Source organism: Sorex araneus, chromosome 9 (assembly GCF_027595985.1).
Source record: "Sorex araneus isolate mSorAra2 chromosome 9, mSorAra2.pri, whole genome shotgun sequence".
Classification (NCBI taxonomy): domain Eukaryota; kingdom Metazoa; phylum Chordata; class Mammalia; order Eulipotyphla; family Soricidae; genus Sorex; species Sorex araneus.
Genome location: NC_073310.1, coordinates 1293204 through 1310908, shown reverse-complemented (window position 1 = coordinate 1310908; position 17705 = coordinate 1293204). Strand labels below are relative to the sequence as shown.

The 17705-nt window shown below is 66.9% G+C and overlaps 1 protein-coding gene across 2 annotated transcripts in view; it reads left to right on the top strand.

The window, feature by feature from the left end:
- The first annotated feature begins 7964 nt into the window (after positions 1–7964).
- The window catches only part of TMEM132C (transmembrane protein 132C), a 64237-nt gene continuing 54496 nt past the window's right edge, over positions 7965–17705 (top strand). For both annotated transcript variants that reach the window (XM_055147622.1, XM_055147621.1), the window contains exon 1: positions 7965–8159. In XM_055147622.1, the coding sequence (XP_055003597.1) occupies positions 8075–8159 (85 nt within the window). In that variant the 5' untranslated portion in view covers positions 7965–8074. The remainder of the gene's footprint in view (positions 8160–17705) is intronic.

The following is a 17705-nucleotide window of genomic DNA, read 5'->3' as shown; positions in this document are numbered from 1 at the left end:
CTCTCCCCCAAATCTCTGTACCCTAGACCACCCTCTGTCCCTTCTGAACACTGACTATACATGACCGTCTGTTCCAGCAAACACTGTACTCTGTACACAGGTCCGCGCGCTGCAAACATGTAACTCGGGACCACCCAGGAAGCACTAGCCTGGAGGCAGCACTCTGTCCCAGGAAACACTGTAACTAATTGGAAACCCTTTACCCTGTAACCACTGACACCAGGAAACACTGTATCCTGCTGAGCACTGTCTACACCCAGAGCTTTTGGGTCAGGGTAATTTCAAACCCCAACACTCTGCAGTTCAGAAAGCTGCGTGCCGTCCCCGAGCCCGCACGCAGGGGCGTCTGGGGCGTCTGTGTCCGTCGCTTAAGCATCAAGGTTCCATTCGTGCTCCTTTGACGGCGACGCGTGGTGTTTGTGAAGTTTTGCCTGTTCCGAGGCATTTGGGGTCGGGGAGGCCGTGAGGCTCAGTTACACCCGTGTACACGCTAGCACTGCCGGGGGCGTCCTGGGAGGCTCTCCGGGGGTCTGGGGAGAAGACTCGACCAGAGGTGCTCAGGTGGACTCCGGAGCAATCAGGGGACCCCGTGCCGTGGCAGGGTGGGCTACGGGCCTCCCCACAGTGAGCTCGCCCTGCCACATCCTCTCCGGCAAGCCTGTCCGAGCACCGCATGGTGGCCGACCCCTCCGAACCCCACGGCGCCTGAAGCAAGTCAGGGTGATGTGCCAGGGGGGGGGGTGAGCCCGGCTCCCCGGGAGTCTGTGACCTTTGCACTCAGCACCCCTGTTTTCCTGAAGCCCGAACCCCCTCTGACAGCCTCCAGGGTGCTTCCCTTCTGGGGGTGCCGGGGTACAACGTGAAGGGGACGGGAAGGGGGTCTCACCAAGCAAGGACCACGGCCCAGGACCCCGTTCCCAGATGCTGACAGCCACCACCTCTGGTGGGAGGGGTCCTCGCCTGCCAGGGTTCCCGCAGACCGGGGGTGTGGGGGGGCTGCCTTTCACCCCTGGGGTCCTGGCAGGCAAGGGCGTGGCGTGCATATCCGAGGCTGCAGACAACCCTCAGCAGACCCTCGGCACACGCGCGGGGTGGAGCAGTGGTCAGCGCAGACAGCGTGCTCCGCGGGAGAGACAGTCCCTGCTGCGGGGCGCAGCCCCCCTGCCCCCGGCAGCTCCCAGCGCCGTCTGGGCCGACAGACCAGCCGACCCTGGCCGTGGGTGCTGGCATGTGCGCCTCCCGGGGCCCCTGGTGCTGGCGGCTTGGGGTGTTCCCGCCTGGGCAAGGGTCCCGGTGCTGGCGTCCGTCCCTTGGGCCTCAGGCTCCTGCGTCCAGGCTGGGCAGGTGCAGGGTGAGTCAGGCCGGCAAATGCGCGTCACTCTGAAGACAGCCGGGACACATCTGGAATCCACGGGAGAAGCCCACGGGATGGACCAGGCCCGGGCACCGAGGAACCCTCCTCAGGACCGTGACGAGGAAGCCGTCCTGGCGGAGCCCACACCCCGCCTGCTGGCTCAGAGCCGCCGCCCCGCCAGGATCCACCACCTGGACCTAATGATCCGCCTATTGATCTCCCGCCAGCCCGGCTCTCCCGGGGCCTCGCTAAGGCAGCAGCTCGGCCGGAAGCTCCGGAGTGCTGGGAGCTCGGGCTGCACACATGCGGGAGCCGGGCAGGGGGAGAGGGAAACCGCTGGACATGGCAGCTCCGTGTCCAAGCCCACGGCCCGAGTCACAGGGTCTCATGAATGGAGCCAGGCCTTGGGGGTTCTGGGGGTCCGTCGCTCAGACGCCCTGGGTGGGGGGAGGTGGCCCAGGGAACAGCTTCTCCCCCCTTTGGGGCGGGGCTGTTGCCTTCTTGCTGGGCTTCCTGCCCTGTCCTGGTCTCAGCCCCGCACCATCTCCGTGACCAGGGTGCAGATGTGCCGTCCCCGGAAACTGGAAAGGGGCGGGGGGGATGGGCAATGAAGCTACTTTATAAAAATTAAGTTTTAAAAATACTGGTTCAAAAAGAGAAGTTTCCTACCATTCTGTAGAGCATCCTTTTCTGTCGGCTGGCATGTCTGGTGCTAGGCAAAACCTTCTCCGTTTGATGCAGTCCCATTTGTTCGTCTTTGTTTTGTGTCTTTGCCAATGGAGTAGAATCACTGAAGATCCCTCCGAGGCTCATATCCAGAGACTTCCGGAGAGTTCCAGAGAGTTCTGGAGAGTTCCGGAGAGTTCTGACTGTGCCCCTCAAAGCATCTCCTGGGTTCTGTCTCTGGGCTAGAAAAGAGCAGGCGCGTGAGGCATGTCAGCTCCTGCACCGAATTCCTCAGCGTGATTTCTGGTGAACAGTACTTCCTACACCTGCTATGATCCGGTGCCTGGAATGTTCTAGGCCTCAGACCTGGACTCAAACACTGTTCCCCAGCACTGCTTCCGCAGCCAGCCACAGGGCTCAGCACTGTTGGGCCAAATTCTCGCTGGATGGCCTGGGTGTGGCGCACAGGTTGGGGGTGGCCTGACAGCCCAGACTGGGGGGTCAGTCACATGGGGTGTGACCGCATGACCCAGGAGGCGTCAGAGAGACGGCAGGAGCTGGCGTTAGCGCATCTCCAGGCCCCGCCTGGCGCTGATGCAGTGACAACAGGGCTCAGGGTGAGAAAGGGCAGGGGGCGACAGCCGGGCCTGTGTCCTGGCAGGGGGAAGGCCCAGGAGCAGAGGCCAGACCCTCCCACCAGCCACTGCGCCCACAGCCCCTGCCCACATCTGAAAGGTGTGAGGGGGAACGAGGCAGGTTTGGGTAGGGAAAGGCAGAGTGAGTGGGCAGGGCAGTTATGAGTGGAGAGGAGCAGGTGTCAGTGGGGAAGGGCAGGGGTGAGTGGGGAAGGGTGGGGTGAGGGGGAGTGCATTGTGAGGGGGCAGGGGTGAGTGTGGAGGGGCAGGGGTGAGGGGCAGGGGTGAGTGTGGAGGGGCAGGGGTGAGTGTGCAGGGGCAGGGGTGAGGGGCAGGGGTGAGTGTGGAGGGGCAGGGGTGAGGGGCAGGGGTGAGTATGGAGGGGCAGGGGTGAGGGGCAGGGGTGAGTGGGGAGGGCAGGTGTGAGCAGCTCCGAGCAGGGCCTGGCCGGCCTCTCTGTGTCCGAGCAGCTCTGCCAGGTCTCAGCTGCAGCCTTAATGAGGCCGGCGGGCGCTGGCGTCTCGGGTGACAGGGCCCATATTTCAGCAGTGAAGGCCGGGGGCGGCCTGACAGGTGTCACTGCGCGTCCCCCCGCGGTGGCTGAGGAGGCCTCTGCCCCTTCCTCGCCGGCACCCTCATTAGGCCTGGCTCCCTAATTGCCTGTTCTCTGGACAGCGTCCTCGCTCGGCCCACGGGCGATTACCTTGTAGGGAGGAGGCCGCGGCCTCGCTTTGCCCCTTCACCGCCAGTCGCGACGCCCCTCGGCCTCTGTCCACACAGGGGGGTCAGCTCAAAGGGCAGGACGCGGGAGGCGCGAGGCCGGCCATACAGCCGAGACACGGTGTGCGCCCCTCCACAGAGACAAAGCACAGCAGGAGTCGGCGGCCAGGGGCAGAGCCGAACATGGAGGCCTCCCGGGGCCCCGCTGGGCTGTGCAAGGGGCCCTTCTGCAGGGGAGCAGCCTTCCCAAGGCCGGGCGCAGGCTTGGCAGGATGCAGGGTCCGCGAGCGAGCACTGGACCAGGAGTAGCCCCCTAGCACAGCACCAGAAGCCGCTCACTGTCCACTTAGATGTGAGTGTGTCCCCGGCTGAGCGTCCCGAGCCTGCCCGGGTGCTAAGCCAGGCCCAGAGCCGGGTCTGCAGGGGGTTCTGCTCGGCCCGGCTCCCCTGCCTCCACGGGAGGGCGGCAGGCCCCCAGGACAGGCAGGGGGACACGGTGGCCTGGGCGGAACAGCGTGGGCGTGCCGGTGGGTCAGCACAGGCGCTGTCGCGGGAGGAAGCGTCTCCGCGGGCGCGGCTGTCTCCTGCCTCTGTCTGGCCCTTTCCAGCCTCCGTCCTGCGGCCAGAGGAAAAGCAGGGAAGCCCCGAGCCGTGGCCTCCAGGATCCAGGCTGGACTGGGCCTGGGCCGGGCTGGGCGGGGCCTGAGCCGGGCCGGGCGGGGCCTGGGCCGGGTGGGGCGGGGCCTGGGCCGGGCGGGGCGGGGCTTCTCTGAGTGCGTCTCGGCTCCTCCCGCGCAGCTCACTCATCTGCTGCAGCTTCAGAGACGTGTCCGTGTTCGTGGGCGCTGGGGGCCGCGTGGCTGGCGCAGACACGCGGAGGGTCCACAGAGCCCCTGGGGTGGGGGTGAGCCGCCGCGGGGATCAAATGTCCCTGTGTAACAGGGCCCCAGGCCCCGCCCTGCCCAGCAGGCCGTGTCCTCGCGTCCTCGCCCCCCGACCCCTGACCGAGGCACCTCCCGGCCTGAGAGGCTGCGGAGCGGGAGGAAGGGGGCGGCTCTCCCGGCTGACCCCTCGCAGCCCCCACCCCTGAGACTGCAAAAGCCCACCCATGCGCCCTGGGCTGCGGCCGAGAATCCGGGCCCACCTCGGGCTCTGTCCACCTCCAGAACTGCCCCTCAGCTTTCCAGCCAGTGGCCCTGCCCACTCTGGCCCCCAGCTCTCGAGGCCCGCGGGGGGGGCACCGAGTCACCCACAGCACATATGGGCCCCCCCTCCACACACACAGACCCAGCTCCTCTCAGCTTGCCCCGCCCGGGGGACCCAGGGCGCCTCCTGGCTCCCTGCCCTTGTCCTGCGCCTCCTGCTCCTCCTCTGCCTCCCCCTCCTCTCTCCCCAGCCCTCCCCTGCCCCTCTGCCCTCCCCTCCTCCCTGAGCCGCTTCGGGAGGCTGTGCTCCTTTGCTGGTCTCACAACTCCCCCTTCTGGCCTCGCCTTCTCCAGCTTCTGCAGCAGTGACTGGCGGCCACTGTCCAGGAGAGTCCAGGCCAGGCCGACGCGCAGTGACCACGGGAGCATCCCCGCACAGGCCCAGCCTTCAGCCCTGGGTGGGCACCAGCCGCAAGCTGCTCCCGCTGCCCAGCTGGCCTGCGCCTGGGTCCTGGGTGCTGAGCCTGGGTGCTCAGTCCTGGGTGCTGAGCCTGGGTGCTCAAGTCCTGGGTGCTGAGCCTGGGTGCTGAGTCTGGGTGCTAAGTACGGGTATTGAGTCTGGGTGTTGAATCCAGGTGCTGAGTCCAGGTGCTGAGCCCGGATGCTGAGTCTGGGTGCTGAGTCCAGGTGCTAAATCCGGGTGCGGCTCTAGCACTGAGCTCGGTCCAGGCGAGGCTCAGCTGCAAACCGGCCCCTAGGTGCTCCCCAGGCGGGTCCCCCCTGGGTGTCAGGCGTCAGGCAGGTGGGGGTGGGGGCAGGATGCTGCTGCCTCAGGGCATTCACGGTCCCCCTGACTTGGCCTCAGGCCTGGCTGGAGCAGGAAGGAGTCGCCGTGCAGTGCTCAGCAGGCAGCTGGCGGGGCAGGGCCCTGGCTTCCCTGGGGAACGGCCCTCCCAGAGCCCAGACAGCACCACGGGGGCTTTCACGGAGACTCAGCTCTGCTTTGAAGAACCGGCCGTCCAGGCCCAGGCCTGGCCAGAGGCGCAGGGCCCAGAGCCACAGGGAAACTGAGGACAGCCAGGCCGGCCAGAGCCTTGGGGGTCAGCAGTTGGGGTGGGGCGGGCCGAGGAAACAGGCCAAGACCCCAGGAAGGATGGGGCACTCTGCAGCAGGCCAGGGATGGCGTCCCCGACCTGGGCTCTGTCCTTGCTCCTGGGGCCCTCTCCCGCCTCCCCTTGTCCTCTGTCCCGGGGCCCTCCCTCGTCCCCCCTGGTCGTCTATCCCGGGGCCCTCCCCTGCCTCCCCTGGTCCTCTGTCCCGGGCCCTCCCCCGTCCCCCCGGTCCTCTGTCCCGGGGCCCTCTCCTGTCCCCCCTGGTCCTCTGTCCCAGGGCCCTCCCCCATCCCCCCTGGTCCTCTGTCCCGGGGCCCTCTCCTTCCTTGCTCTCCTCTGTCCCGTGGCTCTCCCTTCCCCTGTGGCTCTCTCCTCTCTCCTCTGTGTTCGGGGCCTGTCCTGGTCGCTCCCCTGCTCTCCTTTCCACAGACACGCCGTGTTCCTGCTTCCTCCCAGCCCTCCTCTCCCTCCTACACCCCTGAGACCCGCACCCCACATCATGTTCCTGCTTCCTCCCAGCCCTCCTCTCCCTCCCGCACCCCTGAGACCCGCACCCCACATCATGCTCCTGCTTCCTCCCAGCCCTCCTCTCCCTCCCGTACCCCTGAGACCCGCACCCCACATCATGTTGTCGGAACCTGATCTGCTGGTGGTGCCAAGCAGCGTGTGACCGGGTCTGCTCTGGTTCTGAAAAGTGGCCCAATGGGGCCAGAGGTCACCGAGCAGGGGGCTGGGGGGTGGCCAGCAGGAGTTCGGGGAGAGCGTGGCGGAGCGGCCCGGAGCACAGGCCTGCTTGGCGCCGGGCTGCCACCTGGGCACCTTGAGGAGACTCGGGACGCGCTGTCAGCTGGAAGTCACGGGTGCGGCGAGGGCTGTTTCGGGTCCCTTTAATAAAGGGCCGTGCTTCGGGGGCATGGCAGGATCGCCCGCCACTGTGGGGCCACCTGCCCCACACCCTGCTGTGTGGCCTGGCCGGAGGTGCCGTGGGCAGGGTGCTGGCCTGCATGTCCGCCGAGCCTCCCGCCCTGCTTTGCTCCGGCCTTTGGAACTCCCTCCCCGCTGCAGCTCCAGGACTGGGTGAGGGGACGGGATCCCGGGACACAGGGTGCAGGGCCGGGCGGGAGGACCAGGCTTCCGGGCTCCAGAAGGGCTGCCTGGCTGGCAGACGGAGAGGGAGCAGGGGTCCAGCGTGCAGACCGCTCCGAGCCGCGTGGCACAAGGCCAGAGCAGGAAGTGCCGGAGCGGCAGGGGCAGGGCTGCCGCAGCACCACAGGAGGGGCGTGTGGTCACACATGCTCACAGCACACACACACATGCACTGGACACACGTAATCACGTAATCGCACATGCACACAGCTCATGCGCATGCACACGGCTCACACATACGCTCACATGAACTCATGTGTGCACTGGATCACCCATGCACATGGCTCACATGAACTCACACATGTACACAGCCCACACATGCATATGGATCACATGCATGTACTCACAAATGCACACAGCGCATGCTTCACACATGCACATGCCTCACACGTGCTCACATGCACGTCATGCATGCACAGTTCACAAATGCACAGGCTCTCTCTCTCTCTCTCTCTCTCTCTCTCTCTCACACACACACACACATACACACACACACACACACACACACACACACACTGCATCTGTGCGTCAGGGCTGTGGATCCCAGCCCCTTGCACCCGGCACCCGCTCCACACTGCCCAGAGCCGCCTCTGTCCTTGGTCCAGTCTCCCGTGAAACAACACGTGAAGAGGCAGCGAGTGACCTCAGGGCGGGGAGCAGAGCGGCCAGCTCCACGGGGGTCTGGACACCCGCGCAGACGGTGGGTCATGAGTTCCTGCACACTGGCTTTCCTGCCCCTTCAGCCCCTCTTCCCCCTGCCCCAGGAGGGCACTGCGGGGCCCGGTGGGCGGGGTCAGGGGCGGGGCCTGAGCGGAGCCAGGCGCTAAGGAGGCGGAATCTGGGGGAGGTCTCAGGGGGCGTGTCAAAAGGAGCGGAATTGATGGGCGGGGCCTGAGGTGGGGGCGGGGCCTCGGCCTAGCGGCCCCTGGGGCTACTAGGGGCGGGGCCTGGGCAGGGCGGCTGCTGAGGCTGGTGGTGGGCGGGGCGGGGGCGGGGCGGGGCCTGTGCTTAAGTGGACGGCGGGTGGAGGGGCTTCTTGGGTGGGCGGGGCCGTCTGGTGGGCGGGTCTGTTTGGGGGCGGGGTCTTTCGGGGGCGGGGCTTGCCGGTGGGCGGGGCGTGGGCGGGCCGTCCGGCGCCGCGGCCGCTGCTGGGGAAAAGTTGCGGGGCCTGAGCGCGGCGGCGGCGGCGGCGGCGTGGACCGAGGGCGCCGGGCATGGGGCGTCCGGCTGGGCCCGCGGGCCGGCGGCGGTGGCCGGACGGCGGGCGGGCGGCGTGAGCGCGGGGCCGGACGCAGGATGCGCTCGCGGGGCTCGGCCCCCCGGCGGGCGGCGGGGCCCGGCGGGGCTCTGAGCCTGCTGCTGGGCGCGCTGCTGGGCGCAGGTGAGTGACCGCGGCCGGGGCAGGGGCGCGGGGGCAGGGGCGCGGGGGCAGGGGCGCGGGGACAGGGCGGCGTGGGGACAGGGCGGCGTGGGGACAGGGCGGCCGGGGCAGGGGCGCGGGGACAGGGGCGCGGAGACGGGCGGGGGGACAGGGGCGCGGAGACAGGGCGGCGTGGGGACAGGGCGGCCGGGGCAGGGGCGCGGGGACAGGGGCGGGGGGACAAGGGCGCGGGGACAGGGCGGCCGGGGCAGGGGCGCGGGGACAGGGCGGGTGGGGCAGGGCGGCCGGGGCAGGGGCGCGGGGACAGGGGGGACAGGGCATCCCGGAGCGGGTGCACAGGTCCGGAGCAGGTGCACGGGTCCAAGCTGGGTCTGGAGCGGGTGCCCAGGTCCGAGGCGGGTCCGAGGCTGGTGTTTGAGTCCGAGGCGGGTGGACGGATCCGCGGCGCCCGGGCGCGGGTCCCTGGCAGGTCCGGGGCGGGTCCGAGGCGGGTGCCCGGGTCCGAGGCTGGTCCCGGCGTCCCCAGCCGCCCTGCGCACTGGTCGGGGACGGGGCAGCCAGACCGACCCGCCTGCCCGGTTCGGGGCGCTGCCCGCGGGCTCTCTGGCGCTGCCCCGCCGCAGGCGCGTGGACGCGGGTCCGAGCGGCCGGTGGGGGCAGGAGGGCGGGTCGGGCGGCCGGCACCGGGAGGCGGGTCGGGCCCTCCGCGCCGCTGCGGGAAAGTAGCTTTGCGGGAAGAGGGAGACGCGGCGCTCCCGGAGCCCCAGGACGGCGGTGGCTGGGTCCCGGCTTTGTCTGGTCCTCGAGCAGAACTGTGTGTGTGCGTGCGTGCGAGTGTGAGCCCGTGCGTGTGCAAGCGAGCGCGTATGAATGTGTGCAGGCATGTGTGGGTGAGTATGTAAGGGTGAATGTGCAAGCATGTGAGGACAAGTGAGTGTGCAAGCGCGTGGGCGTGTGCATGAGAGTGAGTGTGTGCGTATGTGAGGGTGAGTGTGTGCGTATGTGAGGGTGAGTGTGGGGGTATGTGAGGGTGAGTGTGGGGGTATGTGAGGGTGAGTGTGGCGGTGTACGTGAGAATGGGTGTGCAAGTGAGTGAGTGCGAGTTTGTGCAAGTGTATGGATGTATGTGAGGATGAGTGTGTGTGTACATGTGTGAATGTATGTGAGAATGAGTGTGTGTGTGAGTATGGGAGAGTGAGTGTTAGTGTGCACATATGTGTGGGGTGTATGTCAGGATGAGTGTGCGAGTGTGTGTGACTGTGAGTTTGTGTGTGTGAGGATTGTGCAAGTATGTGGATGTGAGGATGAGTGTGATTGTGAGTTTGTGCAAGTGTAAGCATGTATGCATGTGTGTGCGTGTGTGAGGATGAGTGTGCGAGTGTGTGCGTGTGTAACTGTGTGTGGTGTGAGGCGAGTGTGGCGTGAGCGTGCAGGGACGCGTGTGCCTGGGGCGGGAGGGAGGTTCCCTCTCGTCTGAATGAGCACACACCCGTGCCCCGCGCTCTGCCAGGCAGCAGTGGGGGCTGCGGCCCCTCCCCGCACCCCTCCCCCAGCCGCTCTCCCAGCCGTGGGAACGGGCTTTGTGCTCCGCAGTGTAGTAAACTCCCTTCTCGGGCCCGCGCGGGGGCACGGCGTGGGGGCTGCGCTGGAGGTTCCCGCCGGGTTCCTGGCGGGGGGGGCGTGTGGTAGAGCCCCTCCCGCGCGGGCAGGCGGTCTGGCCGCTGCCTCTCCACACGCCCAGCTTTGTTCTCCCTGCACGGGGCTGAGCCTCCCTCGGGCTCTGGCCGCCTCGTGTCCGTGTGTCTTCCCGGCTCCCTCCGCCTCCCGGGCCCGGAGCTCATTTCCGGAACCTGCGGAAACCACTCACCGACCTTCAGTGCCCGTCTGTGGCTCGGTGGCTCTCAGTGGCCCACGGGCAGGTCCTGGACGGCGGGGGGACTTGGGGGGGCAGGACCCCTGGGCGCAGGGGACACTTCTGGCTGAGGGCGTGTGGCTGATGAGGTCTGGGGGAGGGGCCGCGGTGGGTGCGTGAGTGTTCACTCGGGGAGGGGGACCCCCACCCCGACCCACTTTCCTTTAGACCAGCCCAGGCCACCAGCCCTGGGGCCAGCTCCGAGCCCGGAACGCTGCCCGGGGTGGCGCTGGTGGCCCAGCTCTGCCGGGCCTGGCCCCTGAGCCTCCTGGGCGCCTCCCCATGATGGTGGGGGCGTCAGTGCTTTAGCGGCTCTGCTGAGGCCGCCTCACCCCTGCCCACTGTCCCCAGACCCCCAAATCACGGCCTGTCGGCTGGCCGCTTGGAGCCACGTTGAGGCCCAGCCTGCCCCTGCTCGGCCCCCGTGGAGAGGCCTGCGGGCAGCTCCTTGGCGCCGCCCTGCCCCAGACCCCAGTGTCCAGTCCTCCCGTGGCGCGTGCAGACAGCAGGGCCTCACACCGGCTCTGAGCCTGCGGAGTGGACAGGCCCGCCGGGGCAGGCTGGGGGTGCCCGTCCACCCCCGTGCCTGTCCTGCGAGACAGCACATGGGGACCTGGCCCTAAACTGACCGGGTGTCCCCTGGCGTGTCCGTGAGTGTCTCCCTGGCGTGTCCCATGAGTGTGGCTGTGAGTGTGTACCCTGGGCATGTCCCATGAGCATGGCCCCTGGCCCATGGCCCATGAGCGTGTTCCCTGGCGTGTCCTGTGAGCATGTCCCCTGGCGTGTCCCATGAGTGTGTCCCATGAGCATGTCCCCTGGCGTGTCCCATGAGCGTGTCCCCTGGCGTGTCCTGTGAGCATGTCCCCTGGCGTGTCCCATGAGTGTCCCGTGAGCATGTCCCCTGGCGTGTCCTGTGAGCGTGTCCCCTCCTGCTGGCCCTCAGCCCCTGCAGGCACATTCATGGTCCCTCTGCTAACCTGCCCTGCTCTCGAGTTCACCTCTTGGCTCTCCCGAGCTCCTGGGTGCAGTACAGCCCACCTGTGGCTTCAGGCAGCTCCCGTGTCCCTGTGTGCAGCCGAGAGTGCTCCCTCCCTGCCCATTGAAAGCTGAGTGCTCCCTCCCTGCCCATTGTAGCCGAGTGCTCCCTCCCCGCCTGTGCGTGCAGCTGAGTGCTCCCTCCCCACCTGTGCGTGCAGTCGAGTGCTCCCTCCCCGCCTGTGCGTGCAGCTGAGAGTGCTCCCTCACCCGGAGAAGCCACGTGGACCCAGGCGTGGCTCCGTGTGCAGGACGGAGGGGCGGAGGGGAGTGTCTGGACGAGAAGAGTGTGAAGCTGGCTGATGGGCGTCCTCACGGCGGTCGGCTTTGTCTAGACGCCAGACTTACTAACGTGGCATGTGCATCCAGTCAGGTACCCCCAGCAGAGTTGGAGGGTCGGCAGCACACACGCACCGATGTCAGGCACCCTCCAGTCAGAGCCCCCCGCACCCACAGCCCCCTGCCGCCCCCGGCCGCCTCCTCGCCCCCTCCCTGCCCCCGGCTGGCCAGCCCTGTCCTCTAGGCGTTGCTCTTTCATAATTCAGGGAAATCCAGGATCCTGGGGCCACGGCTTTGGGCCGGCCGGTCCTGCCCGGAGAGCCCGGCCCTGCCCCACGCTCTGCTCTGCCAAGGTGCCCGTCTCCTGCTTGAGGGCGCTGGGCGCCTTCCAGGAGCCGCACCAAGGATTCACAGAGGCTGTGTGAGCGCTGCTCCCCGTTTCTCCCGGGAACGGGGGCCGGGGGCCTGCTGGCCTGGACAGGGAACGGCGAGTGCTTCCTTTCCCTGCCGGCGCTGTTCTGCCGGCCGCACCTGCCCCGTCCGTCTGTCTGCCGGCCGTACCTGCCCCTGGCCGTCTGTCTGCCAGCCGTACCTGCCCCGTCCGTCTGTCTGCTGGCCGGGGCCTGTGGGGTGTGGGGTGTTTGAGATTTTGTTTAATTTTTGTGGTTGGGGGCAACCCCCAGTGATACTCGGGTACTCCCGGCTCTGAGCTCAGTAATCCGCCCAGGCGGTGCTTGGGGGGCCCTATGGGATGCCGGGGATCAAACCCGGGCCCGCTGTGCTGGTGCAGCCCCTCCCTGGGGGTTAACCTGCACCGTCTCACAGAGGACTGGCGTGTGGCCGTGCTCTTCCTTGCCGCCTGGCTCTGCCGTTGGCGGAAACGTCTTTCTTGACTGTTTTTCCAGGTTGCTGTTAGCCTCGGAGGCTCCACGTGGGGCTTCCTGCCACAGGCCCCTGATCTGGGGGTTGTGCACATGTGGAGGCTTCTCCTACGCGTGGCACACGTGTGTTCCTTCAAGCCCAAGGCGGGGCCCCGGGGTTCCCCAGCACCCACATCTGCTGTCCCTGCCCTCCGCCTTTCGCCGGCTCGGGGGCGTCTCTACCTGTCCTGTCCTGCCCCTTGTCCCCAGCCCCAGGGAAAGGAGAGTGTCGGCCCTCCCGGTCCTGGGTGGGGTACCCCATCACCGTGCAGAGGCCCCTCCGGCCTGCCGCGTGCCTCACCCCGCCCCGCTTGCTGCGTTCGGCCTCTCGGAATCCCGTCTCGCTTGGCGCCTCGTCCCCGCGCCCCTGCCCCACCTCCCGAGAATCCCTGCCTTTAATCCCTCTGTTTAGACCGTTTATATTTAATGGACGTGATGGATGTGCACTAGACTCACCGCCTCGCCCCTCACTTTCCCTGCGGCCCGTCTGCTCCCGGCTCCCCCCCTGCTGCCCGAGGTAGACGGAGTGTGTTTCGTGCTTCCATTTTTATCTCAGCCATCGACTCCTTATTTATACTCCTCTCAGCTGCGCGGCGCTCGCTCTCGAGGGGTTACAGAGCGGCTGTTGGGTCCGGCGCCCACTGGCCCCCCTCCCCCCGCCCCTGCGCTCCGACACCTGTCAGGCCAGGTGCTGGCACCCAGCAAAGCTGGGCTTGGCGCCCGCCGCGTTTCCTGGGGCGGTTCTGGCCCTGGAGTCCGTCTGGGCCCGTGTTCCCAGAGGCGGCAGATGGATGGGGGAGCGCGTGTCCGCTCTGTGTCCGTCTGTCCTCTCTCCTCTCTCCATGCCTCTCCATGACCTCTGACCCATCCAGGTCTTCTCCGTGACCTCTCCGTGTCTGTTTCATGTCTTCTCTGGGAGCTGCTCATGGCCATGCCATCCCCACCGCCTCCCTGAGTCCCCCACGTTGTGCCCATGACCTCCCCATGTCCTCCCCATGTCTTCCCCATGTCCTCCCCATGTCTTCCCCATGTCCTCCCCATGTCCTCCCCATGTCCTCCCCATGTCCTCCCGTGCCCTGCCTGTGTCCCCGTGACCCTCTCTCTCCCTCCTGCCCTCGCGTGGGGCCCTGCGGGCGGCTGGCACCGGGACGCCACGTGCGGCCACTCCCGACTTGGATCCCAGGGAGAGAGAAGGCCCAAAGCTCGATGGACTGGGCCGTGGTGTGACCGCAGGCCCACGGCTGCCCGGGCAGGTGCGCGTGAGGTGGGCGCGGGGGGCTCTCTGGACTCCCGAGTCTCCAGCCCCCAGGGCCCAGGGGCGTCTGCACCCAGACCAGGCCGTGCAGGGAGAGGAAGAGGCGCTGGGCCCCACGTCCCCCAGAGGCGGCCCCCGACGGTGCCAGAGTGCCCAGCCGGGCAGGGGACAGGAGCCACCAGAGCACATCACCCACCCCTGCCCAGCCCACATGCGAGAGAGGGAGCAGCCCCCAGCCTCAGTGCCCCTGCCCAGGGGAGAGGAGAACTCACACCCTCATATACACGCTCACACACACATGCTCACACCCTCACACACACTCACATACACATGCTCATACACATGCTCACACATGCTCACACACTCACATACACGTGCTTATACACACGCTCATATGCTCACACACTCACGTGCTCACACCCTCACACCCTCACACACACTCACACTCACATACACACGCTCACACACTCACACATGCTCACACCCTCACACATACTCACACTCACATACACATGCTCACACACACATGCTCACACCCTCACACCCTCACATACACATGCTCATACACATGTTCACACACACCCTCTTACACACTCACACTCACATACACACTCACACCCTCACACATGCTCACATGCACACCCTCACACACACTCACACTCACATACACATGCTCACACACTCACACTCACATACACACACTTACACATTCACACCCTCACACACGCTCACCCTCACACACACTCACATGCATACCCTCACACACTCCTCACATACACATGCTCATACACACACTCACACACGCTCACACACCCTCATACACACTCACATACATACATTCACACACTCACACCCTCACACACACTCAAACTCACATACATACACTCACACCCTCTCACACTCACATACACACTCACATGCTCACACACTCACATGTTCACACACACGCTTACACACACTCACACACTCGTGTACTCACACACATGCTCACACATTCACACACTCAATACACTTACACTCACACACACTCACACATATGCTCACACACATACTCAACACACTCACACTCGCTCATGCACACCCACTCACACACTCACACATGCTCATATACACATGCTCACCCAAGCTCACACTCAACACATACTCACACACTCACATAGACACACATGCTCACACTCACACACTCCCATACACATACACACTCACACACACATACACATGCTCACACATTCACACACATACACTCAACACACTCACACTCACATACACACGCTCACATACTCACTCATATATACTCAACACACACTCACATACGCTCACACACAAACGGTCACACACACTCACACTCACATACATTCACACAGTCACACACATATACAGACACACATTCACACACACATGCTCACACACAGACACATTCACATACACTCACACTCACACATGCTCACACACTTACACACATGCACATGCTCACACACACGCAGACACACCTAAACTCACACATGCTCACGCTCAGATCAACACACTCGCATACACACTCACGCTCGTGAGACGATCGGCTCCCGTCAGGCAGCCGTGCCCTCGAGGTGGGCCTGAGGCCCCCCCCAGGCAGAACCCTCTCATCTGCAGACCTTCAACCCGGCCTCTCCTAGCTTGCAGCCTGCCCCGCGGTGCCCCTGGACTCCGCCTCCCTCCGCTCGGATGCCCCGTCCCGTGCGCGTGCTGGCGCCTTCCCCGCCTCCCCTCTGCCGGGAGCCCAGTCCGTGACACGCACGCCGAGCTGCCCTGCACACCCAGAGTGGGCGGCTTCTCCCGCCTCTCAGGCAGCCCCGTCCACCTCAGACGCCCGGAGTTGCTCAGTCGGGGCGGCCGGTCCCTTCTTGGAGGCTGATGGACCCCCACCCCCAGCGTGGGTGGCCGGTGAGCGCGAGGGCGCCGCCCTCCTGGCAGACCCGGGCACTGCAGCCCAGCCCCCGGACTGTGGGGCTGCTGGGAACAGAAGGGGGGCAGCCCCCAGGGTCTCCCGCTCACCCCCTCCCCGAGGGCATTCTGAGGCCGCCTCTTACTCGCTGACCTGCCTCCCGTAGAGGGCGCGGAACCTGCTGCTGGCCCGTCCACGCCTAGCCCGGGCCGGGCCGGGCAGCGGGGGAGGGGAGGCCACCAGTCCTCGTGCTTGTGGCGTGTGCCCACCCGTGTCCCGCTGTGGGCATGTGCAGCTCCCTCTGGCCACGGCTGGGCTGGACCCCTGGTCACTCCCAGCACCTCCGTTCGTCCGTGGGCCCGCGTGGAAGCTGCTTCTCACCCGGGAGCGTGTGCACGCAGAGAGCTTGGACCGGCGGTCCAGCGGCAAAGGCCCTGGCCAGGCCGGCGGGCGGCGTCCGGACCCCTCAGGGAGGGAGCCCTGCAGCCCAGGCCAGCCTGACCGTCCACCCCGACTCCGCCTGCCACTCAGGTCCTCAGGGCGTCGTCCTGGGTGAGACGGGGGCTCACCCACGGACTCAGCAAGGAAGGAAGCCTGAGGGCAGCGGACCCCCCCCTCCAGGCCTCTGACGCACACTCGCCGCCTCAGCCCTGAGCCCGGGGCGGCAGCCTGGCGAGCCTCTGCTGATGGCGCATCCCTGTCCCCAGGGGCTCTCCACACCCGCCGGCGTCCCCGGGGCCAGGGGCCCTGCTCTGGGACTGTGTGTGGACAGGCCAGTGCCCCGGGCAGGGCAGGGGTCCAGCGCCTCCTTGCTGGCCTCCTGGGCCTGATCCTAATCGCAGCTCTCTGGGGGCCCGGGGCTGTAAATTATTCATGGTGCTGTAATGTTTGTGTGATCAGAGTAATTATTATAATCATGCATTGTGAATTTTCATAATTAATGACCTCACTCAGCCTTCCCTTGGCACGGAATGTTTCCAGGAGGGCGACGCGCTCTCCGGGGGCCGGGCGGGCGTCAGCGGGCGGGGGGGCGCGTGCCGGGCATCGGCCACCTGCACGGGCGGCCCTGAGTCAGCTGGCTGTCGGGGTGACCGTCCCCGGACGCCCAGCAGCTCCCTCCGCTCCAGCTCACAGTCCCACGCCCGATGAGCCTTCGCGGCCCGGAGGCCACGTCCGTGTGGGTCACTTTCAGCTGCTGGATTTCCTGCCAGAAACAGCGCGTCTCTGCTGGGGGGACGGGCACCCCCCCAGGCCAGGGCTGCCCAGCAAAGGTCTGTGGACTCAGAGGGCTCTAGGGGGGCACCCTGACACCAGCCATCGGCGGGTTGTTGGACCCCTCCTTGGTCACGCAGGAAGTCTGTCCTGGGTCTGCTCGCCACGCCTCACCCCGCCTGGGCCGCCCCCGTAGCCCGTGTGGGTCCCTGGTCACTGGCCGCGGGGGTGGCCGAGGACCCTGTGTGGGAGGGAAACACGGAATCATGCCACAGCGGCGCATGGCTCATGGGTGCGAATTCTGCCCGCATCCCCCCGTCCGGCCGCTAGGGAAGGACGCCGTGTCCCCCGTGTGTCCCGAGGCTTGTGGTCATCTGATGCTGAAGCAGAGAGGGGGCCCGGGAGAGTGGCTGTCGGGGGTGGTGCCCCCAGTTAGAGGAGGGCGGTTGGGGGTCCTCGTGGGGCAGCGAGGGATGGACGGCAGCCAGGCGCAGCGGCCTGGTCACCCGCACTGCGACGGTCAGCCGACACCGCAGGAGGGGGGGTCCGGGCAGCTGGAGAGGGCTCCACCCGGCAGGGAGGGGCCGTGGCCGGGGCACGGGGGCCACGTGACAGCGCGTGTCTGGGGCGGCGGCCGTCCTCTCAGGGCAGGTCCAGGGAGGCCCGGGGTCGTGCAGGTGGTCTGAGGTCCTGGCGGGGACGCACAGGAGAGTGAGGGCCCTGCCGTGAGCCCCGGGCGTGCCCGGGCCGTGGGGATGGAGCCTTGGCTACCGCCCCGAGCGCCCCCCCCCCCGGCCACCCTGTGGGGCCACGGCCCCGCTGTCTGCGTCCCCGGCGGGGGCTTGCTCGGAGCCTGCATGCATGAAGCCCCCCCCCCCCCGTGCCAGGGCCCCGCGCTCAGCTCCGTGTCCCGTCCCCTGCAGGACAGGCAGGGCTGGGGGGGGCGGGGCTGGGGGTCTCGCCCCGTGGTGCCCATCAGCCAGCCTGGCCAGGGCGAGGCGCCCCAGGTGTG